Consider the following 21,624-nt stretch of genomic DNA (forward strand, 5'->3'; position numbering starts at 1 on the left):
TATATAGGATGCAATGGCCAGTGATCCTAACAATGAATTACATTACTCATTATGCGCAAAGAACCAAAAACCCAAGGATGCAAGAAAAGATATGGAAACATGATTCAATAAAGACTTAACTTTAAAATCAACTTCTCTTCTTTAATTTTTGAAAGCTATTAGTAAACAACAAGGTTCTACTGTATAGCACAGGGAATTATATTCAATATACTGTGATAAGCCATAATGGAAAAGAATATTTTTAAAAATGCATGTATATGTATAACTGAATCACTTTGCTGTGAGCAGAAATTAACACAACATAATAAATCAACTATACTTCAATAAAAAAGAAAACTATTAGTAGAAACAGTCTTCATTTTTAGGCAGCACAAACTCTTTAAAAAGGAGATGTCATATAGGCCCCCTCTTACCTTTCTTGTTAACAGACTTTTACGTCTCATTCCACAAGCCTCTAGCTGTAACCTTCCTCTCAATGCTAATTCAATTAACATACAGCCACGTAATCCAGATGATATACAGTCATTCCAAAATGATGTGTAACCCTATTTAAAAAAGAAAACAAAAGAGCTAATTTACTTTGAACTCAGAGTCAAGAACAGAATCACTTTTTAGCCAAAGTTATTTCTTGTGCCTTTTACCTTGCATGTCTTTCCATAATTAAAATACTGAAAAAATAGTTACTATACATTATTAAACTAGGATTTTCAGGGATTTACTGTCTTTTCACCACTTTCCTTACATGTAGATAAACAACAAATAACTTTGGAACTCACTAAGTTATGTGCTAATTAGGCTCTTTCAGATCGCAGGCAACAGGGCTCACCCACTCAGTTAACCTTAGATTATAGTCGTTTATTACTAGTATACGTGGGCAAATTAAGAAGCTCAGGAAAAATAATCTAGCCCAATGTAGCCTCATGGAGAATTAGAACATCGTTCAATGCTGTTTGCAATAAAAATACAAGGTTAAATTTGGAAGAATGTATCAGAAAACTTACATACGGGGCCATGCCTAAAGTTCTGAATAACAAACTGTAAAGCGATCGGATTCCCCCACCCCACCAAGAGAAATTTAAGGGCAACGTCCAAGGTGGAAAAACAGCCAGACAGAATGAGATTGATAGACAGCCAGGGATCTGGGAATTCTCAAGTGAAACAGGCATCACCAGATAAAAGTCAGGGCACTCTTTGGGAGCTAATAACTGGGACTGTCCAAATTATGAAGCCATGAACTGTGCCAGCAGAGTTGCCAGCTATTAAAGTGCCCAACTCTGAAGAGAAAGCAGAAGTGATAACTGGTTCTGGTTAAGGCTCAGAACAAGGTAACATATAATTTTGATAGGAGGGAGAACAGGTCAATGGATTCTTTGAAGAATGGAGGACCAGGAATAGGGAGGCCTAGACCCTTGGTTTCGGTACTTTCTTGAGGTCAGTCTTGGTACATTGCCAGGTCATGGTGGTCAGCTTGTATTTAAGAAGATGACTGACCATCAGGGTCCATGGGACTTCACCACTGACACAAGGACTTAAATGACAAAGCTACCACTTCTGAGAATGAAGGCTTTGGGAAAATAAAAATTTGGATGAAGGGAGACACAAGGAGATAAAAATATCAATTCAAAGAGGGAGATTTAAATGTGAGGCAGGGAAAGCAAACACTGACTAGATTTGAGGGAATCCTTTTAAACCTAAGTGTTAGCGATCTGATTAAATTAAGACTGCCAGATATTAGCTAAGTGGTTAATAAGACCAATAACTTACAGACATCAGGTACAATCGATGGCTTCTGTATCCATCCAAAACAATTAAAGCCCTAGGAAGCCTAGGAATGGATTCACATAAAATCAAAGTTACAGCTATCGGGCTTCAATTGGCCTGGACGTACAGACAGAGTTCCTAGGTGAGCCTCTAAAAACTATAAACAATAGAGTACACCTCATAAAACAGTGATGGATGTAGACAGGACCATGCCCTGTCTCTGCAGCCTGGAAATTTCAGATGAACAGTACTCATTAGAAGCTTACATTTGCTAGCAGAGAACGAAATACACCTCAGCCTCAATTGCTCTCAGAGTAATGGCAACCCAGAGATGTTAGCAAAATGGAGTCTTTAATAACAGACTTCAAAGTTTTACATTTAATGAACGGCTTTTGGGCATTACCATAAAAAGACAGATGCTTAAACAGAATTGATTTCATGTGGGAAAATAGACAAATGGGCGCGTACAGTTCTGTAGCAAAGCTTCTGGGACACATGAGCAATATTCCAAAAATAAATGAAGCCATCAAAGCCACACCAAGGGGCTTCCCTGGTGGCGCAGTGGTTAAGAATCCACCTGCCAATGCAGCGGACACGGGTTCGAGCCCTGGTCCAGGAAGATCCCACATGCAGCGGAGCAATGAAGCCCGTGCGCCACAACTACTGAGCCTGCGCTCTAGAGCTCACGAGCTACAACTACTGAAGCCTGCGCTCCTAGAGCCCGCGCTCTGCAACAAGAGAAGCCATCACAACGAGAAGCCCGCGCACCACAAGGAAGAGTAGCCCCCGCTCGTCGCAACTAGAGAAAGCCCGAGCGCAGCAACAAAGACCCAACACAGCCAAAAACAAATAAATTAATTAAAAACAAAACAAAAAAGCCATACCAAGCAACAGAACAGGCCAGCATGTTGATGACACCTGCTAAAATCTGCGCCATAAAAGTAGGATCAGGAATTAAGCAAGTTGCAGGAGGTAGGAGGCAGGGGAGAAAGGGTACTAAAAAGGGCAGTGTTAAATTAAAAGATTTTACGGTATTACTGGATAAAATGACAACGCCATCCTTAAGAATTATGTCTATTAGAGGGAAAGCAGTATGTTGGAAAAGCGTCAAGTGAATCTGGTCATGACCTAGGCCAGCAAGATTTTGCAGTGAATCCATGTCACAACGCATGTGAGCAGAACTACTGAGAAGCCAGAGCACCAGCTTAGGCCTTGCCAAGTGCTAAAGAGCCCTTACATCTTTTAATCTCTAGTGGTAACCTTAAAACTAGATCTCATCGATCCCCAAACATATATTTTAGAAGTTTAGTATCTCCATATGAGATCACGGATGCTAAACCTACTGTGGTAATCATTTCATGATACAGGCATGCCTCGGAGATAACACAGGTTTGGTTCCAGACTACCACAAGAAAGCCAATATCACAATAAAGCAAGTAACACAAATGTTTTGGTTTCCTAGTGTATATAAAAGTTATATTCAAACTATACTGTAGTCTATTAAGTGTGCAATAGCATTATGTCTTAAAAAAAAGTATATACCTTTATTTAAAAATACCTTATTGCTAAAAAATGCTAACCATCATGTGACTACGCAGCATTGCCACAAACCTTCAATTTGTAAAACATACAATATCTGTGAAGCACAATAAAATAAAGTATGGCTGCATATGTAAACCAAACCATCATGCTGTACACTTTAAATTTATATAGTGATGCATGTCAATTACCTCTCAATAAAACTGAGGGAAAAAGTTTTATCTCTGATATTGGGATGCATTTTAAAATAGATGGTACCTTAGATTAAAGGAAATATGGTATTGTAACTACTGAGCTAAACTTAACCCATGGAAGAGGGAAGAGACAGGTGGCATAGGCCTCACAGGTGCCCAGCTGTGTAATGATGAACTAGAGCCTACCATGTCAGTTACTGGGCATCTTAAAACTTGGTACAAGATTGGGTGACTGAACATCCAGACCCAGGCATGCCATCAATCCACCTGACTTCTCAGTGGAAAAGATTTTATAAGAGCAGGTCAGTAACAACCACACTGCCCAGAGGATTTTGTCCTCAGATAAACCACTACTCCCTGAAACAATTTCAAGAAGCTGCAGTCTAAACAGGATGGTTATATGTTCAGGGCATGAAAGTGTTTATGCCCCAGTAAAAATCTTATACCCTATCTGTGAAAAAGGCAAGCCAGCCACATTTAAAAAGATGGTTAAAATAGGTGAGGAAGACCTGACAGTATCAAGCAGTTTACGATTTGGTTCAAAAGCACATCTAGCTACGTGTGCAACCATACTGTGAGAGAGTAAAGAAATAGCAATGATGGGGAATTCCCTGGCAGTCCAATGGTTAAGACTCGGTGCCTTCACTGCCGTGGGCCTGGGTTCAAGCCCTGGTCTGGGAACTAGGATCCCACAAGCTGCACGGCAAGGCCGAAAAAAGAAAGAAAGAAATAGCAATGATGATCATTATAACAAATTATGACTATGTATTCAGTGACACTGCACAGCTCTTGTGCTTGGAAGCCAATAATCATTTCAGACCCCCCAATGGGTATGAGATTCTACCACCAGTGATGGAGGAAATAGCTTCATATCCCAGGTTAGTCCAAGGACAGGGTACTAGTGCTCAAAGTTCAGGGTCACACCAAGGGAGAACCACTGGCCAGGCAATCAACTTACTGATGAAGAAGCAGCACTGTGCTGGGAGTACCAGTAGCCACAGGATCTTGAGGATGTCCCCCACTCACTGTAGAAGACTCAACTGGGTCCTGATGGAGGCTGGACAACCACCAAAAAAAAAAACTATTTTGGGGCCCTACAAGTTCAAGATTATGATCAGAACCAGCTCCTATTCCTAAAATAGAATGGGAGAGGCAGAGATATGCCAAATAGAGGTGGATCATACACTGCCCTCACAGAATCCAGAGAAACATGATTTCATTAGGTTCATGGGTCCAAAACAAGGGGAAACATGCAAGAATAAATGGGTGCATTAAGACCCTAATATGGTTTTCCCGGTGAGTTGCGCTGCTAGAAAATCAAAACAGGAACATTCAAAAGTCATACCATGTGCAGCTCACAAGCCTCCAACAAAACCAAGAACAGAACACAAGAGACAGGGACTCAGAAGGCCCTGGAAACTAATGCAAAGCACCTCTACTTACCTTTCACCAACAATCTACTTTAATAATAACAACTAATAATAACCAGGTAGGTGGAGACTTTCCCAATGGAGAGCCAACTAAACTGACTACAGAGTGCTCCAATCAATCTTACGTTGTTGGTAATACTCAGCATCAGACACTCAGACAAATGGCCAACCTTTAGGCAGACCTCAAGAGAAGCTTGTAACTTAAACTGGGATAAATGACCTTTATCATATAGTATGCCACTCCGAAGCAAGGAGCTAAGTAAAAGGAATGAATGGTACAGTAACAAATGAGGCAACAATACGAGGGACAAGCTCTGCAGACACAATCCTTCCCTCAGTGGGCAGTTCCAAGATCTAAACTTAGGGGACAGAGACTACATACATGAAACCTGATGTTGCTGCAGATCTAAGCAACAACCTCCAACACAACTTCTTCTCAGTGATAAGATAACATTTATTTGGATCTCTATTTGCCTGATTCCCTTTTCTTCTCAAGTGGCTCAACGTGAATAGGAGAAAAGGGAAATGCTCACTGGGCCCCTAAATATGCAAACACTGAGTTCTCATCATTCAGGTTACGAGCTCCAGAATATTTAACCAGAGGACGTTTGTTGTTTAAGATTGAACTCGAAAGCCTGGCCACCTGCAATAAAATATTTAAAACATAGTGTACAAGTATCATAAGAGGTATACAACCAAAAGTATTATGTGATTTTTCCTTCCTAGAACATAAACACACGCACTCATATAAAAAATAAAATGTAAGCACAGAATAAAAAATACAGAACATGATATATATATAAATAAAACATGAAAAACAGGTACAAAATAGTATATATAAGGTATGACCCTAATTTGAAATTATATAAACATATATGCATAGAGAATGTTTATATGTATTAATACATAAAACCCTTCTGTATTAACATATAAAACCCACAACTACTGAAGACTGTGCGCTCTAGGGTCCACATGCTGCAACTACTGAGCCCGTGTGCTGCAACTACTGAAGCCCGCAGGCCTAGAGGCCATGCTCCGCAACAAGATAAGCCACCGCAATGAGAAGCCCACGCACTGCAACGAAGAGTAGCCCCTGCTTGCCACAACTAGAGAAAGCCCGCGCGCAGCAACGAAGACCCAACACAGCCAAAAATAAAATCTAAAAAAAAGGTGCTTTACTTATTAAAAAAAAAAAGACAGCCTACTTATATGGGATATATTTGCAAATGATATATCTGATAAGAAGTTAATATCCAAAATATACGAAGAATTTATACAAGTCAACATCAAAACAACGAGAAACAACCCAATTAAAAAGTGGGCAGGGGGCTTCCCTGGTGGCGCAGTGGTTGAGAGTCCGCCTGCCGATGCAGGGGACACGGCTCCGTGCCCCGGTCCGGGAAGATCCCACATGCCGCGGAGCAGCTGGGCCCGTGAGCCATGGCCGCTGAGCCTGCGTGTCCGGAGCCTGTGCTCCGCAACGGGAGAGGCCACAACAGTGAGAGGCCCCCGTACTGGAAAAAAGAAAAAAAAAAAGTGGGCAGAAGACCTGTGTAAACATTTTTTCCAAGGAAAACATACAGAGGGCCAACAGACTCATGAAGACATAATCGACATCACTAATCAACAGGGAAATGCAAATCAAAACCACAATGAGATATACCATCTCACACCTGCCAGAATGGCTATCATCAAGAAGACAAGAAATAATAAGTGTTGGCAAGGAAGTGGAGAAAAGGGAACCCTCGTGCACTGTTGGTGGGACTGTAAATTGTAGGAGTCACTAAGGAAAGCAGTACGGAGGTTCCTCAAAAAATTAAAAATGGAACTGCCGTATGATCAGGCAATTTCACTTCTGTATATTTACTTGCAGAAAAAAGAAACACTAATTCAAAAAGATATATATGCACACCAATGTTCACAGAACCACTACTTACAATTGCTAAGATATGGAAGCAACCTAAGTGTCTACCAACAGATGAATGGATGAAGAAAATGTGATATATATATATCACTGAAAGTTTCTACTACTTCTAGTATTTTGTCTTTCTTTATTATATTACTGCATATATATATATATATATATATATATATATATATATAAAGTGGAATACTACACAGCCATAAAAAAGAATGAAATTTTGCCATCTGCAGCAACATGGATGGTCTTGGAGGGTATTACACTAAGTGAAACAGGTCAAACAGAGAAACACAAAAACCACATAATCTCAGTTATATGTGGAATCTAAAGATAAGACAAACAAAATAAAATGAAAACAGACTCACACAGAAAACAAACAGGTGGTTGCTGGAGGGGAAGGGGATGGGAACAAATAGGTGAAGGGCATAAGAGATACAAACTTAAATTTATTAAATAAATAATATACAGCATAAGAAATATGGTCAGTAATATTGTAATAATTTTGTATGGGGACAGATGGTTACTAGACTTAGGTGGTGATCATTTCATAATATATGAAAATGTCAAATCACTACGTAGTACACTTAAAACTAACATAATTTTGTGCATCAACCATATTTCCAAAAAAAGTAAATAAATATATACCCAAAGAAAGAAAGAAAAAAAGGAAGGAAGGGAGGGAAGGAGGGGAAAAGGAAAAAAGAAAAGGAAAAGGAAAGGAAAGAACTACAAAGTAAACCAGAATTGGGAGGTCATACAGAACAGGCCTAAAGAGCCCAGACTTTGAAACTACAAACACCTAACAATTCAAAATAATTACTAGGTGTCAATATATGTACAAGGTACACAGAGGAGTTTTCATATTTTACCAGCTATGTTTCTGTTTTTATGCACAAAGTATTTCAAAATGAAATCACTAAAAACAACCTATAATGTTGAATTCTGTTGTGACCAATGTTTCAGAAATGGCTTTCTACATAGACTTTCCTCAGCAAAAGAAAATACCAGTTTTCCAAAAACATTTGGGATTTACTACCAAACTCAATCCAAAATTTGTACTAACTGAGGCCACTCTTGGCTCACATTCCCCTTTTAGAAAACTTGTCCTCAACTACAGATTTTACAGAAAGAGATGACTGTACTCTGCCACATCTAACTGGACCAGGATGTGCACATTAAAGTTTTCCTCCTGGGAATCTGAACTTGGCCCACAGAGGCTGGATCAGTTACATGCGCATGGGCACTGGAGATGTAATTGGTTATGTGGATTCAGAAGCCACTGGCTATTTTGCACAAATGCAACAATGATAAACAGAAAGATATACAAGAGATATGGAGAGCAGAAATGAGAGAACACACAATGTCAGACAGACCAAGACATACACACAGGGAACACACAGACACACACAGAGAATGGCATCCTAACAACAGAAGCATTCCTGTATCTTTGGGCTGTACTCCTAAACCTTATTTCCATGAGATTCACCTATGTCTCCTTTTCTTAGGCTACTTGGAGGAGATTTCTGTTCTTGCAAGCAACTGACTTTTAGTAATGCCAGAAGGACTTTAATGAAATAATAAATCAGTGGTATCTGGCAAAGGTTTTTGTAATTCAAGTATAGAATCTATAACTAAAATATTCATCACAGGCTAAAAAATATTATGTGTGGCCAAGAAGTTCAAATTTGCATAAATGTAACCTTCAGTTGCTATTAGAAAACCAGTAAGTGTGATTATGACAATAAGGGCAGCTGCTTAAGAGAAAACAAACAGCAGTCCCATCAACCCAACTAACCAATTTGTCAAAGAACAAATTAGGATTTACAATTATCAAATACACTTACACTTTAAGTGCCACATTCCAATTAATCTCATCCAAATGAAACCCTGACAGCCCCAACCTTAAAAGACAGAAAACACACATGCATTAAGACCACATTAATAAGCATTTATATATCAAACAAATTCAAACTGAGGGACATTCTATCAAGTAATGGGTAAAGAACTAAAGGAAACTATATTTAAAGACTTAAAGGAAAGAATGACAATGACTCATTAAGAAAAATAATGATTCATCAAATACAGAATCTCAGTAAAGAGATGGAAATGCTTTAGTTAAAAAGTATGACTGGGCTTCCCTGGTGGTGCAGTGGTTGAGAGTCCGCCTGCCGATGCAGGGGACACGGGTTCATGTCCCGGTCCGGGAAGATCCCACATGCTGCGGAGCGGCTGGGCCCGTGAGCCATGGCCGCTGAGCCTGAGCGTCCGGAGCCTGTGCTCCGCAACGGGAGAGGACACAACAGTGAGAGGCCTGCGTACCACCAAAAAAAAAAAAAAAAAAAGTATGACTGAGGGACTTCCCTGGTGATCAAGTGGTTGGGAACCCACCTTCCAAGGCAGGGGACATGGGTTCCATCCCTGGTCAGGGAGCTAAGATTCCACATGCCTCAGGGCAACTAAGCCCATGCCACAACTACTGAGCCTGCGCACACCACAACTAGAGAGAAGCCCATGTGCCACAACAAAAGATCCCATGTGCTGCAACTAAGACCTGATGCAGTCAAAAATAAATAAATAAACTTTTTTTTTTTTTTTGAGTACAACTGAAATGAAAAGTTTACTAGAGGAGCTCAACAGTAGATCTGAGATGAGAGAGAAAGAATCAATGAACTTGAATTTGAATTTAAAGAACAAAAGGAAAAAAGAATGAAGAAAATAAGGAAAGTCTCAGAGACTAAAATTTTCAAGCAAGCCTCCCAGCAGTTACAGGAGTCTCAAAAAGAGAAGGCAGAAAAAATAACAACTGAAAACAAATCTGGTGAAAAATATTCATCTAAGATCCAGATGTTCAATAAACTCCAAGCTGGATAAACACAGAGATCACCATACCTAGATGCATCACAGTCAAACTGTTACATAAACAAAGAGAATATATATTGAAAGCAGCAAGAGAAAACAACTTACCACATATAAAGGAACAATACAATTACCAGATAACCTCTCACTAGAAATACTGGAGACCAGGAGGCATTAGGATAACATACTCAAAGTGCTGAAAGAAGCAAACTATCAAACAAGAATCTATACCCAGCAGTATTACCCTTCAGAAATGAAGGTGAAACAAAGACATTCACAGATCAACGAAGGCTGAATTTGTTGCTAGCAGGTCTGCCTTACAAGTCCTGCTAATTGAAAGTAAGTAACATCAGACAGTATTTCAAATCCATATGAAGTAAAGATAGATACAAAGGTAAATAAACAGGGAAGACTATGTATTTTCTCTTTTTGCTTTTAAAAACTCATTTAAAAGCAAAAGATTGCATAAAACAGTAAGTATAAAACAGTATTGTTTGGGTTATAACACATAAACATATTTCTGACAATAATGCACAAGGGGGGGTAGTAAATGAAGATATATTGGAACAAAGTTTCTGTATTTTGCTGTAATTGAGTATTACTTTAAAGAAGAGTAAGATAAAGATGCACATTGTAATCCACAGAGCAACTACTAAGGAAAAAACTCAAATGGATATAGGTATGTAGGGAGGGAGGGAAGGAAGGAGGGAAAAAGGGAGGAGGAAGGAAATTTAAATAGTATAACTTTAATTTTCTATTTAACACAAAAGAAGGTAGTAAGAGCAGAACAGAGAGACAAAAAGGACATTTGACATAGAAAGCAAAGGGCACAGTGGCTGGTGTAAATCCAACTCTATCAATAATCACATTAAATGTGACTAGATCAAATACTCCAAAGGTAAAGTTTCCAAGACTGGATAAAAGATCTAACCATACCTATGCTGTCTATAAGAGACAGTTTAGATTCAAAGACACAAACAGGTTTAAAAGAATGAATTTTTAAAAAAATCATGGAAACACTAATCAAAAGAAACTGGAATAGATATCTTAACATGAGACAAAGCAGACTTCAGAGTAAGGAAAATTAAGAGCGACAAAGGGGAATATTTCATAATGATAATGAAGTTAACCATCAGGAAGATTTAACCCCTATACATATACACACCTAACAAGAGAATCCCAAAATACGTGAAGCAAAAACTGACAACGAAAAAAAAATAAAAAAAAAAAAAAAAAAACAAAAAAAAAACAAAAAAAAAAACTGACAACGAAAAGGAGAACTAGACAATACAGTAATAGTAATTGAAGACTATACTGATAACTGATACAACTAGAGAGAAAACACCAAAGATACAGAACTGAACAGTATCAACCAATTTGACTTAAGTGACATTTATAGAATGCTCCAACCAACATCAAAATACACATTCTTTTCAAGCACACTTGAATTATTTTCTAAGATACCCCATATGACTGCCCATAAAACAGTGAATTTAAAAGGAGTGAAATCATAGAAAATGTTTTACTCCAAGAGAATTAAATTAGAAATCAACAGAATAAAATACGGGAAATCTCCATGTGAGAATCAATCTGTCACTTCTACATAATCCATGGGTCAAAGAAATCACAAAATAAGTTAGGAAGCAGTATTTTGAACTGAATGAGAATAAAAACACAAAATATAAAAATCTATGGGATGCAGCTAAAGCAGTGTTTAGAAATTTCTAAAGCAGTGTTTAGAAATTTAGCTTTATTAAATATCTACATCGGGCTTCCCTGGTGGCGCAGTGGTTGAGAGTCCACTTGCCGATGCAGGGGACACGAGTTCGTGCCCCGGTCTGGGAAGATCCTACATACCGCGGAGCGGCTGGGCCCGTGAGCCATGGCCACTGAGCCTGCGCGTCCGGAGCCTGTGCTCCTCAACGGGGGAGGCCACAGCAGTGAGAGGCCCGCGTACCACAAAAAAAAATCTATATTACAGAAGAAGAAAGATCTCAAGTCAACAAACTTATCTTCCACCTTAAGAAACTAGAAAAAGGGGACTTCCCTGGTGGCGCAGTGGTTAAGAATCCGCCTGCCGATGCAGGGGACACGGGTTCGAGCCCTGGTCCGGGAAGATCCCATGTGCCGCAGAGCCACTAAGCCCACGCACCACAACTACTGAGCCTGTGCTCTAGAGCCCGTGAGCCACAACTACTGAGCCCTCATGCCACAACTACTTAAGCCCGCGTGCCTAGAGCCCGTGCTCTGCAACAAAGAGAAGCCACAACAATGAGAAGCCCATGCACTGCAACGAAGAGTAGCCCCTGCTCACTGTAACTAGAGAAAGCCCCCGCACAGCAACGAAGACCCAACACTGCCATAAATAAATAAATTTATTAAAAAAAAAAGAAACTAGAAAAAGAGCAAACTAAATCCAAAGCAATCAAAGGGAAGGTAATAATAAAGATCAGCATGGAAACCAATGAAATGCAAAACACAAAAATAGAAGAAGGAAAAAGTCAATGAAGCCAGGTTGCTTCTTTAAAAAGATCAAGGTTAAAACAGGAGTAGAGGGGAGGAAGAAAGGAGAGGGAAGAGAGATACACAAAGGTACCAAAATGAAAATACAGTAGGGACATCACTTCCAATCCTACAGAAATTTAAAGGACTATAAGGCAATACTATAAACTTTATGCCAATAAATTAGACAATTTAGACAAAATGTTCAAATTGCTGGAAAAACACCAATTACCAAAACCACCTCAAGAAGAAATATAAAATGGGAATAAACCTAAAACAAGAAATTGAATTAGGTAATAAAAATCTTCACACACAGAGTGTCACTGAGATGTAAGAAGAACGAATATGGACCACATGTTGAGAAACCTGAATACTGGCCACAGCCACAAGGAAGACTTGTTAGGGGATTTTAAGCAGGTCATTTAATATCCTCTCTGAGTCTCCATTTTCTCCTCTACACAATGAGACAGACAGACTTCAAGCATTCTACAAGTATGATTCTAATCAGTTAAGAATTCCCTAAGGGGGTAAGTATGTGGCTTTGGGAAAAACAGGATATATGATCTATTTTAATTTCCGAAAAAGCATCTGCAAGTCAATCATCAAGGGTATTTTTAAAACTGCTTAATAGCAATATAAAGAAGTGTCTGAAGAATAAAGTTAACATATCTCAGGATAAACAAACATTTATAATGGGGTTCCTGAAAACTGATGTTTGGCACTATTATACATAATGTAGAAGAGAACAAGAAAATTTTCCAGTTTTCATGTTACACCGAGATCTTCTTAAATATTAAACTGATCAAAGAAACAAAATGAGAAAAAATTTCCTGAGACAAACAAACATGGAAATACAACATATCAGAATTTATGGGATTTACCAAGAGCCTCTAGATAAACGTTGTGATACTGGCACATGAACAAACAGACCAAGAAAATAGAATCTAGAAATAAACTCAAGAGTACATTGAAATCTAGTATATGATGAAGGTGTTACCTCAAATCATATATCTGATAAGGGGTTAATATCCAAAACATATAAAGAACTCATACGACTCAACAGCAAAAAAAAAAAATAATCCAACTAAAAAATGGGCAAAGAACCTGAATAGACATTTCTCCAAAGACATAATCAGCATGAGAGGGAAAGATGGACAGTTTAATCATTAGTATTAGGACAACTGGATAGCCATTTAGAAAAACAAAACCAGATCCATACTTCATATTATACACCAAAATTAACTCCAAATGGATCAGAGATTGAAATGGAAAATCAGACAGTGTAAGTACTAGAAGAAAATAGGAGTGAATACCTTCATAAACTGGGAGTGGAGGAAAAAACAAAAAACTTCCCAGCTATTACTCAAAATCTAGAAGAAATACAGACTGATAAACTACACTATACAACAGTTTTTTTTAAGTATGCATGGCAAAAGCATAAGCAAAGTAAAAAAACAAATGAAAATGTAGGAAAATATATTTATAACATCACAAATACACAATTAGTTCCTAAAAATTATAGGAAAATAAGATCAATACTCAATTTTTTAAAGGCAAAGATATGAACAGTAAATTCACAAAAGAAATGAAAATGACTCAAACATATGAAAAGATGCTTTGTATCATGCATAACAACACACATTTAAATAACATAAGAAAAAAAAAACCAATTCAAAAATGGGCAAAACAAGTGTCCATCAATAGATGAATGGATAAACAAATACATATAACAGAATATTATTCAGCTTTAAAAGAAAGGAAATTCTGACACATGCTACAACACTGATGAACCAGGTCTGCTAAGTGAAATAAGCCAATCACAAAAAGGCAAACACCGTATGATTTCACTTATATGAGGTACCTAGAAGAGTAAAATTCATAGACAGAAAGTAGAATCGTAGTTGCCCGGGGCAGGTGGGAGGGGGAGCAGGGAGTCGTTGTTTAATGGGTACAGAGTTTCAGTATGGGATGATGTAGTAGTTCTGGAGATGAATAGTGGTAATGGTTGCACAATAAGACAATGTCCTTAATGTCACCGAACTATAAACTTAAAAATGGTTAAAACAGTGAATTTTGTTATGTAGATTTTACCACAATTTTAAAAACTAGGGCTTCCCTGGTGGCGCAGTAGTTGAGAGTCCGCCTGCCGATGCAGGGGACACGGGTTCGTGACCCGGTCCAGGAAGATCCCACATGCCGCGGAGCGGCTGAGCCCGAGCCATGGCCGCTGAGCCTGCGCATCCAGAGCCTGTGCTCCACAACGGGAGAGGCCACAACAGTGAGAGGCCTGCATACCACAAAAAATAATAATAATAATAAAATAAAAATAACAACTACATGAGACAATGCTTACCTAATAAGACTGGCAAAAATCCAAAAATCTGATACCACATTCTGTTGACAAAGATGAGGCCAATACACTGTGATAAGAATGCAAAAATGATACCACCCCTGACAGAAATCAAGAAAAATCACATGTACCCTTTAACTTGACAATCCTACTTCTAGGAATCTACTCTGAAAATACATCCCTGTAAATATGAAACAATATATGCATATGGTTATTAAGTGTGACATTATCTGAAGCAGTAAAAGCTTGGAAATAACCCATAAAAACATCAATAAAAACAATGAATATGTGAAGATATATTAACATAATGGAATACTATGGAGCCATAAAAGATCTCTATATAATGATGTGGAATAATCTTCAAGCTATAATATATAAAAAGAGAGATGCAAACAGCACATATGGTAGGCTACCTTTTGTATATGAAGGAGGGGCAAGAATGAATACATATAATTTTGCTACGAAAACACTGTAAAGACAAACCCCAAACTAAGTTTTAAAAATGACCAATAGGAGGAGGAAGGAATGAGGTAGAAGGGATGACGGAAATGAGACTTCTAAGTTGTTATATAGTTGTACATAGTCAAAACAGAAAAAACATTTTTAAAGAGTGAAAACAAATGAACTAATCTAACTGTATACTAATTAGTGATACAACCACAAAGAAATATTAACTATTTTAACTGCCTTTAGAATGCAGTATTTTAACTGTACATCCTAGTAAAGTACTGCAAAGAAATTTTAGGCTGAACTCAATAGTCAATTCGTAGTAATACTGACATTATTATTATTTTGAAACTATTTAAATACATGTAGTAAGCCAACGCAAATAAGTTAATATTTTAGGAACCAAGATTTTCAATTAAGAGAAAAAGAGATACAAGTATAAAATTCAGTAAGTGAAATAAAAAGCCATAATGTTAAATTTTAATCAAAAACCATGTAAACTGATTTTCCCTCCCCGCAAAATGCTAGCTCTATCCCCTGAAGAAAATATATTCTATCTCTGTGTACTGAAAAGTCCTAGAAGCAATGACATCCCAATAACACTGAGGACACCCAGTACCCAGACTGTGGTTCACTCCCCACTGAAAAATATCTAGAATTCCTTGAAGACTGATCCCAGGTCTGAAACAGGATATGTACAAAATGAGCCTGGGGCATTTTCGTGTTGACCAGAAAGCAAGAAGTTATCAAAGGTTAGTAAATCAAATCAAAAGAACACTAAAGTCAAAAGAAAGGAATTCCCATAAGCCAAAGGTGGGACAACTTGAACATAAAAAAGAATAATTAATACAAGTGACTGAAACACAATGAATATATTAAAAAACTACAAGTAGGGGCTTCTCTGGTGGCGCAATGGTTAAGAATCCGCCTGCCAGTGCAGAGGACATAGGTTCGAGCCCTGGTCCAGGAAGATCCCACATACCACGGAGCAACAAAGCCCGTGGGCCACAGCTACTGAGCCTGCGCTCTAGATCCCGCGAGCCACAACTGCTGAGCCCTCGGGCCACAACTACTGAAGCCTGCACACCTAGAGCCTGTGCTCCGCAACAAGAGAAGCCACCACAGTGAGAAGACTGTGCACCACAACGAAGAGTAGCCCCCGCTCTCCGCAACTAGAGAAAGCCTGCGCGTAGCAACAAAGACCCAACGCAGCCAAAAATAAATAAATTAAATAAATAAATTTTTAAAAAAACCTACAAGTAATAGTTTTAAAAAAGAAAAAAAGCCCACACCTCAATGGAAGTAACTAAGACACTAACTCACTCCTTATTCTAAAACTTAGCACTTAAAAGAAAATTAAGTTTAGTCAGCCCTCTGCATCCAAGGATCCAACCAACCACAGATTGAAAATATTAGGGAAAAAAAATCCCAGAAAGTTCCAAAAGGCAAAACTTGCATTTGCCCCTATTTACGTTGTATTTACAACTACTTACATAGCATTTACATTGCACTAAGTATTACAAGTAATGTAGAGATGATTTAGAGTATACAGGAGGATGTGTGTAGGTTATATGCAAATACTACAGCATTTTATATAAGGGACTTTATCAGCCGAAGATTTTGGTATCCCCTGGGATGTGGGGTCCCGGAACCAATGCCTGGCGGATACTGAGAGACTACTGTATTTATCCTGCCTTTTGAGTGCATAAAATAAAATGCATAGGATTACAAAGGAAACCAGATCGAAAGTATTACAATATTAAAAATAAATTTGTGATAACAATTCATGTGCTTCTTTATTAGCACGTTAAACAACAAATTCTAGTGGCAAGTATAATTCCAACATAGTGATGAGCAGACAATAATGTAAGATGTCTAAATATCAATAAATGTAATGTGATATGATAATATCTCTGGTTTCTATTGGTGACAAACTCACAGATACCACTACTTCAGCTTGCCTATACCGTAATTGTAAATAGTAGATAACTTTCAGTTATAGGTCGTTAAAAGTAATTACTTTTCCCATCCAAGCATTTTACCATGAATTCCACCACTGTCTCCAGGCTAAGGACCAGTCTATTCCCTGGGAACGTGGATACCAGTCTTGAACCAAGAACTGCTCTGTTAGAACCCAATCCAAGTAATAAATTCAATCTATGTACAATTCTTTCTCAGTTTTGTGCAGACTGCAAACCCAAGCCTCCCTCCCTTCTTCACATCAGTCTCCTCCATTCTCACGCTCATCTCCAGCCAGCCCAACAGTCATGTACTGGGCACTCATTCTGTGCCAATTACTATTCTAAGTAGTTCATTTAAACCTCCACAACCTTCCGAGGCAAGTACCATTACCATGGCTCCCAAATCCACAAGAGGGAAAATAAGCCCCGAGCACACCACTTCAACTACACTCCCGCTAATTTCCTGAAGGCATTTTCAACTATTTTTCCTCCATTGCATTCTCCTACCAAAACTCCAACGGATCAATCCAGCTGTCCACTTTCTCCTTTCTGTACCTGTGCTTCTGAACTGCTGGTGGAAAAAAGATGTCTTGCAATCTCAGTACAACTTAAACTAAGCCCATCCTGGCAAACCCTTCTACGTTTCCCTAGTCAAATCTCTTACCACTCTCCAGAGCAGCTGTTTCAAAACCACATTCCCCTCAAATCTCAACTCAACTCATTTTCAGCAGGTAACATCATAGGAAGTAAATACCATCAGACAGGAACAACCTCAACTTCCAGCAATGAGCCACACCAATAAACTCAACTTCATAGTTCACACTCGTTCTTTTGTCTGGTTACAACAGGAAAACTGCCTAAGGCTAATCCTTCTACCCATTCTCTCCCACCTCAAGAAGTATCTTTGCTCACAAGTCCTGCCCTCCTAAAATAGTTTAAACCTCTCGCATATATGCTGGCATCTTCTAGTGACATTCAAACATCCTCAGGTTTGCCCATCAAGAGAAAAAGACAGTCAAGGGCCAACATGGCCCTATTTTCCTCCCATTCACCACAAACTCCTTGAAAGTATAGGCAAAAAAATAAGTCTCCACCACTTCCCTTTCACTTCCCAACCCATGCAATCTGATACAGTTCTCAACAAGAGCTAGTTCTCTTGAGTAACCGCCCACAAAAGCTAATGCTGTTGACTTTCCCTCCTTGGCCCCTGGCTTCCCCAACACCAAGCTGCAGCTTTCCACTGCAGCTCCTGTTCAGGCCTTTAAAGGTTACTCTTCTACCTATTCCTTAAGTGTGTTGTATTGCTAAGTGGCCTTTTCTTATCTCATTTATACAGTCTTCTTACGACATCTCAGTCACTCCTGCTTGTTTAAAATGTTTTTCAATAGCACCGCATGAGGGAAAATTAAAGTCCCCACCTCCTCCCTTCCCTTCCATCCATCCCCCACTCCCTCAAGGGTAACTTCTATTAACACATTTGGAACATATCCTCCCCAAATCCTTTTTTCTTCCAATGTGCACACAAAGTTTGTCATACACTGGGTACTACTATAAATTAAAACTGGGCTAAGCATTTAATGAGCACCATTATCTAATCCTTAGAAGACCTAGTAAAGTAGGACTTATTCCTCCATTTTCACAAGATAATGAAACTGAGTCTCACGGGAATTAAGGGACCTGCCAGTTATTGAGTGGCAAAGTTGGAACTGAAACTGGTCTCCCTAGCTCTAAAGCCATAGCTCTATCATTCTGTCTTGCCTTCAAAGTCCGGTCTGTCTAATGCATGATCTACAAGTGCTTCCTTTCAGCCTCCATGAAAATGGAAGAGAATATTACTCATTTTTCTTTCCACGCCTGCCATTGTTCACTGCAGACAGCACAAAAAGTGTGAGCAGAAACTGACTTCCTCTCAAGCAAATAAATTTTTTAAACGGATTTCTGGCAAAAATGCACATACTTTTGACTAGCAAAGTTTTTGTTTGTTTGTTTGTTTGGGGGGGTTTTTGGCCACGCTGCGCGGCTTGTGGGATTTTAGTTCCCCGAACAGGGACTGCACCGGGGCCCTCGGCAGTGAAAGTGTGGAGTCCTAACCACTGGACCGCCAGGGAACTCCCTAGCAAAGTTTTAAACAGTATATTTAACAGCATCTTATTAACAAGACCTAACTATAATTCCATATTCTTAATTCTTCCCTAGGAAACATGAAGGTTTTAGTTAGTAAACACAGCAACATTTCAGTTTGCAAAACTATTTTCACATATGTAAATTATCACCTCGTCTCACAATAACCCAGTAAAGTATTACCATTTTACATTAGAAGAATCTGAAGTTCAGATAAATCAAGAAGTATAATCATGTTCACAGTCCAGAATCAGCACTTATACCTCAAGCAGTTATACCTCAAGCCTCATGTGCCTCTAGACACAGTACTTTCACCTCTACATTACATTGTCAGTATTTCAAGCTGAGGACATTTTGGAAAGCATATAGAATAATAAAAGCATTTAAGTTTTCTATCAAGTCACCATAACACAATTTATTTATTAGATGTTGGCCTCTGCCTCTGTTTTTCCTAGCAAAAAAAAATCCCATTTGGTAGGCAAAGGCACTAAGTTACATAAAGTTTAAAAGTACATAAAGTAAAAAAAGAATTTTCAAATTCTTGAAATAAGAAAAATATAATTTTAATTCAATAAACACCTATTGAATACCAAGACATTGCTAAGCAGAAGTGATAAAGATGACCAAGATACAAGGCACAAAATGAAAAGAAAAAAATAATCATTATAATTCAATGTGATAAATATCATAATACTGATAGGAATAAAATGACATCCATTCCTTCCTTCCTACCAAAAACATGCTATGAACGGAATAGGAACCCCCCCCCCAAATTCATATGTTGAAGCGAAGCCCTAACTCTGACATGACGGTATCTGGAAACAAAGCCTCGGCACATAATTAGGTTGAGATGAGGTCATGGAGGTGGGGCCCCAAGATGAGATTAGTGCTCTTATAGGAAAAGACACAAGAGATTTTGCTGTCTCTCTCTGCCATGTGAAGACACAGCAAGGGGTACCTCACCAGAACCCAACCATGGAAGCATCTAGCCTCCAGGACCGTGAGAAAAGGAATTTTCTGCTGTTTAAACTAATTCTGTTGGTATTTTGTTATGGCAACCCCAGCAGACTAACACACATGCATAAACAACTACAGCTTTCTAGACATTGTGCTAGGTGTACACAGCGATGAGGAAAAGGCATATGAGAGCAACGAATGGTGCCTTGGGGATTAGAATAAGGCAAAAAGAGCTTCAGCTGGGCATCAAGAGATGGGTAAGAAATGGCTGCCAGGTGGAGAAAGGGAGACCCTATAGAGAAGAATCTGCAAATACAAACACGAAGGCCTAAAAAAAGTAATAATGTGAGTTCCAGGCCATTAGAAAGAAAAATAAATAAAGGATGAAGGTCCACAGCATGACCATATTTATAATACACCCCTACTAATTAGGGTACATCAAATAATATGTTCTATCATGCAGTCACCGCAAATAATGGAGCACCTTATTTCTCACTGGAAAGATCCTATTTACTAACACGGGAAGGTGGTCACTAGGTATCATTAAGAGAAAAGGGGTTACAAAACAGTACTGGAATGAGATTTCTTTTGTTTAGTAAAAAAATAAACACAGGTAAGCTCGTTTAAAATAGGACTGGAAGAATAATGTAATATCAAAATATTACCGCCAACTTCCACTTCTTGCCTTTGTTCAATCCGTTCTCCACACAGAACTTTTCTTTAAAATAAAGATTGGGTATACCACTCCCCAAATCCGTCAATCGTTCCCCAACTGCACTCAGCATAATACACAAAATCCTTAACCTGATTTGTAAGGACTCTATGTTCTGGCACTCTATCACTCTATCATCAACTCAGGTCTTTCTCCCTATCGCTCCACTCCCGCCTTGAACCATCTTTCAGTTCCTCAAGCCAAACCAAGCTCTTTATCACCTCAGGGCCTTGAACATAGTAGTCTGTCTTCACTGGATTTGGCAGCTATCCATTCTTTGGGTCTCAGCCTAAATATTATTTCCTTCAAAAGTTCTTCCCTGTGCCCTCCCCTCAACACCCATTCTCATACAGCATCCTCTGATTTTCTTTCACAGTAACTATCACGGTGTATAATTTATACATATATGTACCTATCTGTATGTGTTTATATGTGTCTGTCTTCCTTAGTACGGTGCCTACTATATAGTAAACGCTCCATAAATGTTTGTTGAAGGAATAAAAGTTGAATTATGGACTTTATTTTTCTCTTTTGTAATCTATATTTTCTAAATATTTTTCAACAATGAGCATAGACTTGTGTAAGAAGATAATTAAGACAATATTACTACCTATTGGTTCTTTAAACTCAAACCAATCATCTTTTCTCCTCTCTAAGCTTTAATGGTAATTAAATCCAAATAATTCTTCTATAATAATTATCTTTCTGATCTGTCCCGTTCCCTCTTCATCCAAGATCCAGGCACCAAATTTCACAAATTCTAGTAACTTCAAGCCTACTACAAACCTTCCTGCCTCTAGCTTTTCCATCTGCCAATCCTCTCTTCACTTAAAAGAAATGCTGTTCCAAAAATCCAGTTTACATTATTCCTGC

General features: G+C 38.5%; 1 protein-coding gene across 2 annotated transcripts in view; it reads right to left on the reverse strand.

Annotated features, from left to right (window-relative positions):
- The window catches only part of GOLPH3 (golgi phosphoprotein 3), a 53,156-nt gene that overhangs the window by 17,299 nt on the left and 14,233 nt on the right, over nt 1-21,624 (reverse strand). The window contains exon 2 of one of the 2 annotated variants that reach the window (XM_019930190.3): nt 414-545. The exons of the other annotated variant lie outside the window; for it this stretch is intronic. Within the exon in view, the coding sequence (XP_019785749.1) occupies nt 414-545 (132 nt within the window). The remainder of the gene's footprint in view (nt 1-413; nt 546-21,624) is intronic. 2 annotated transcript variants of the gene reach the window in all.

This window comes from Tursiops truncatus, chromosome 3, assembly GCF_011762595.2.
Source record: "Tursiops truncatus isolate mTurTru1 chromosome 3, mTurTru1.mat.Y, whole genome shotgun sequence".
Taxonomy (NCBI): Eukaryota; Metazoa; Chordata; class Mammalia; order Artiodactyla; family Delphinidae; genus Tursiops; species Tursiops truncatus.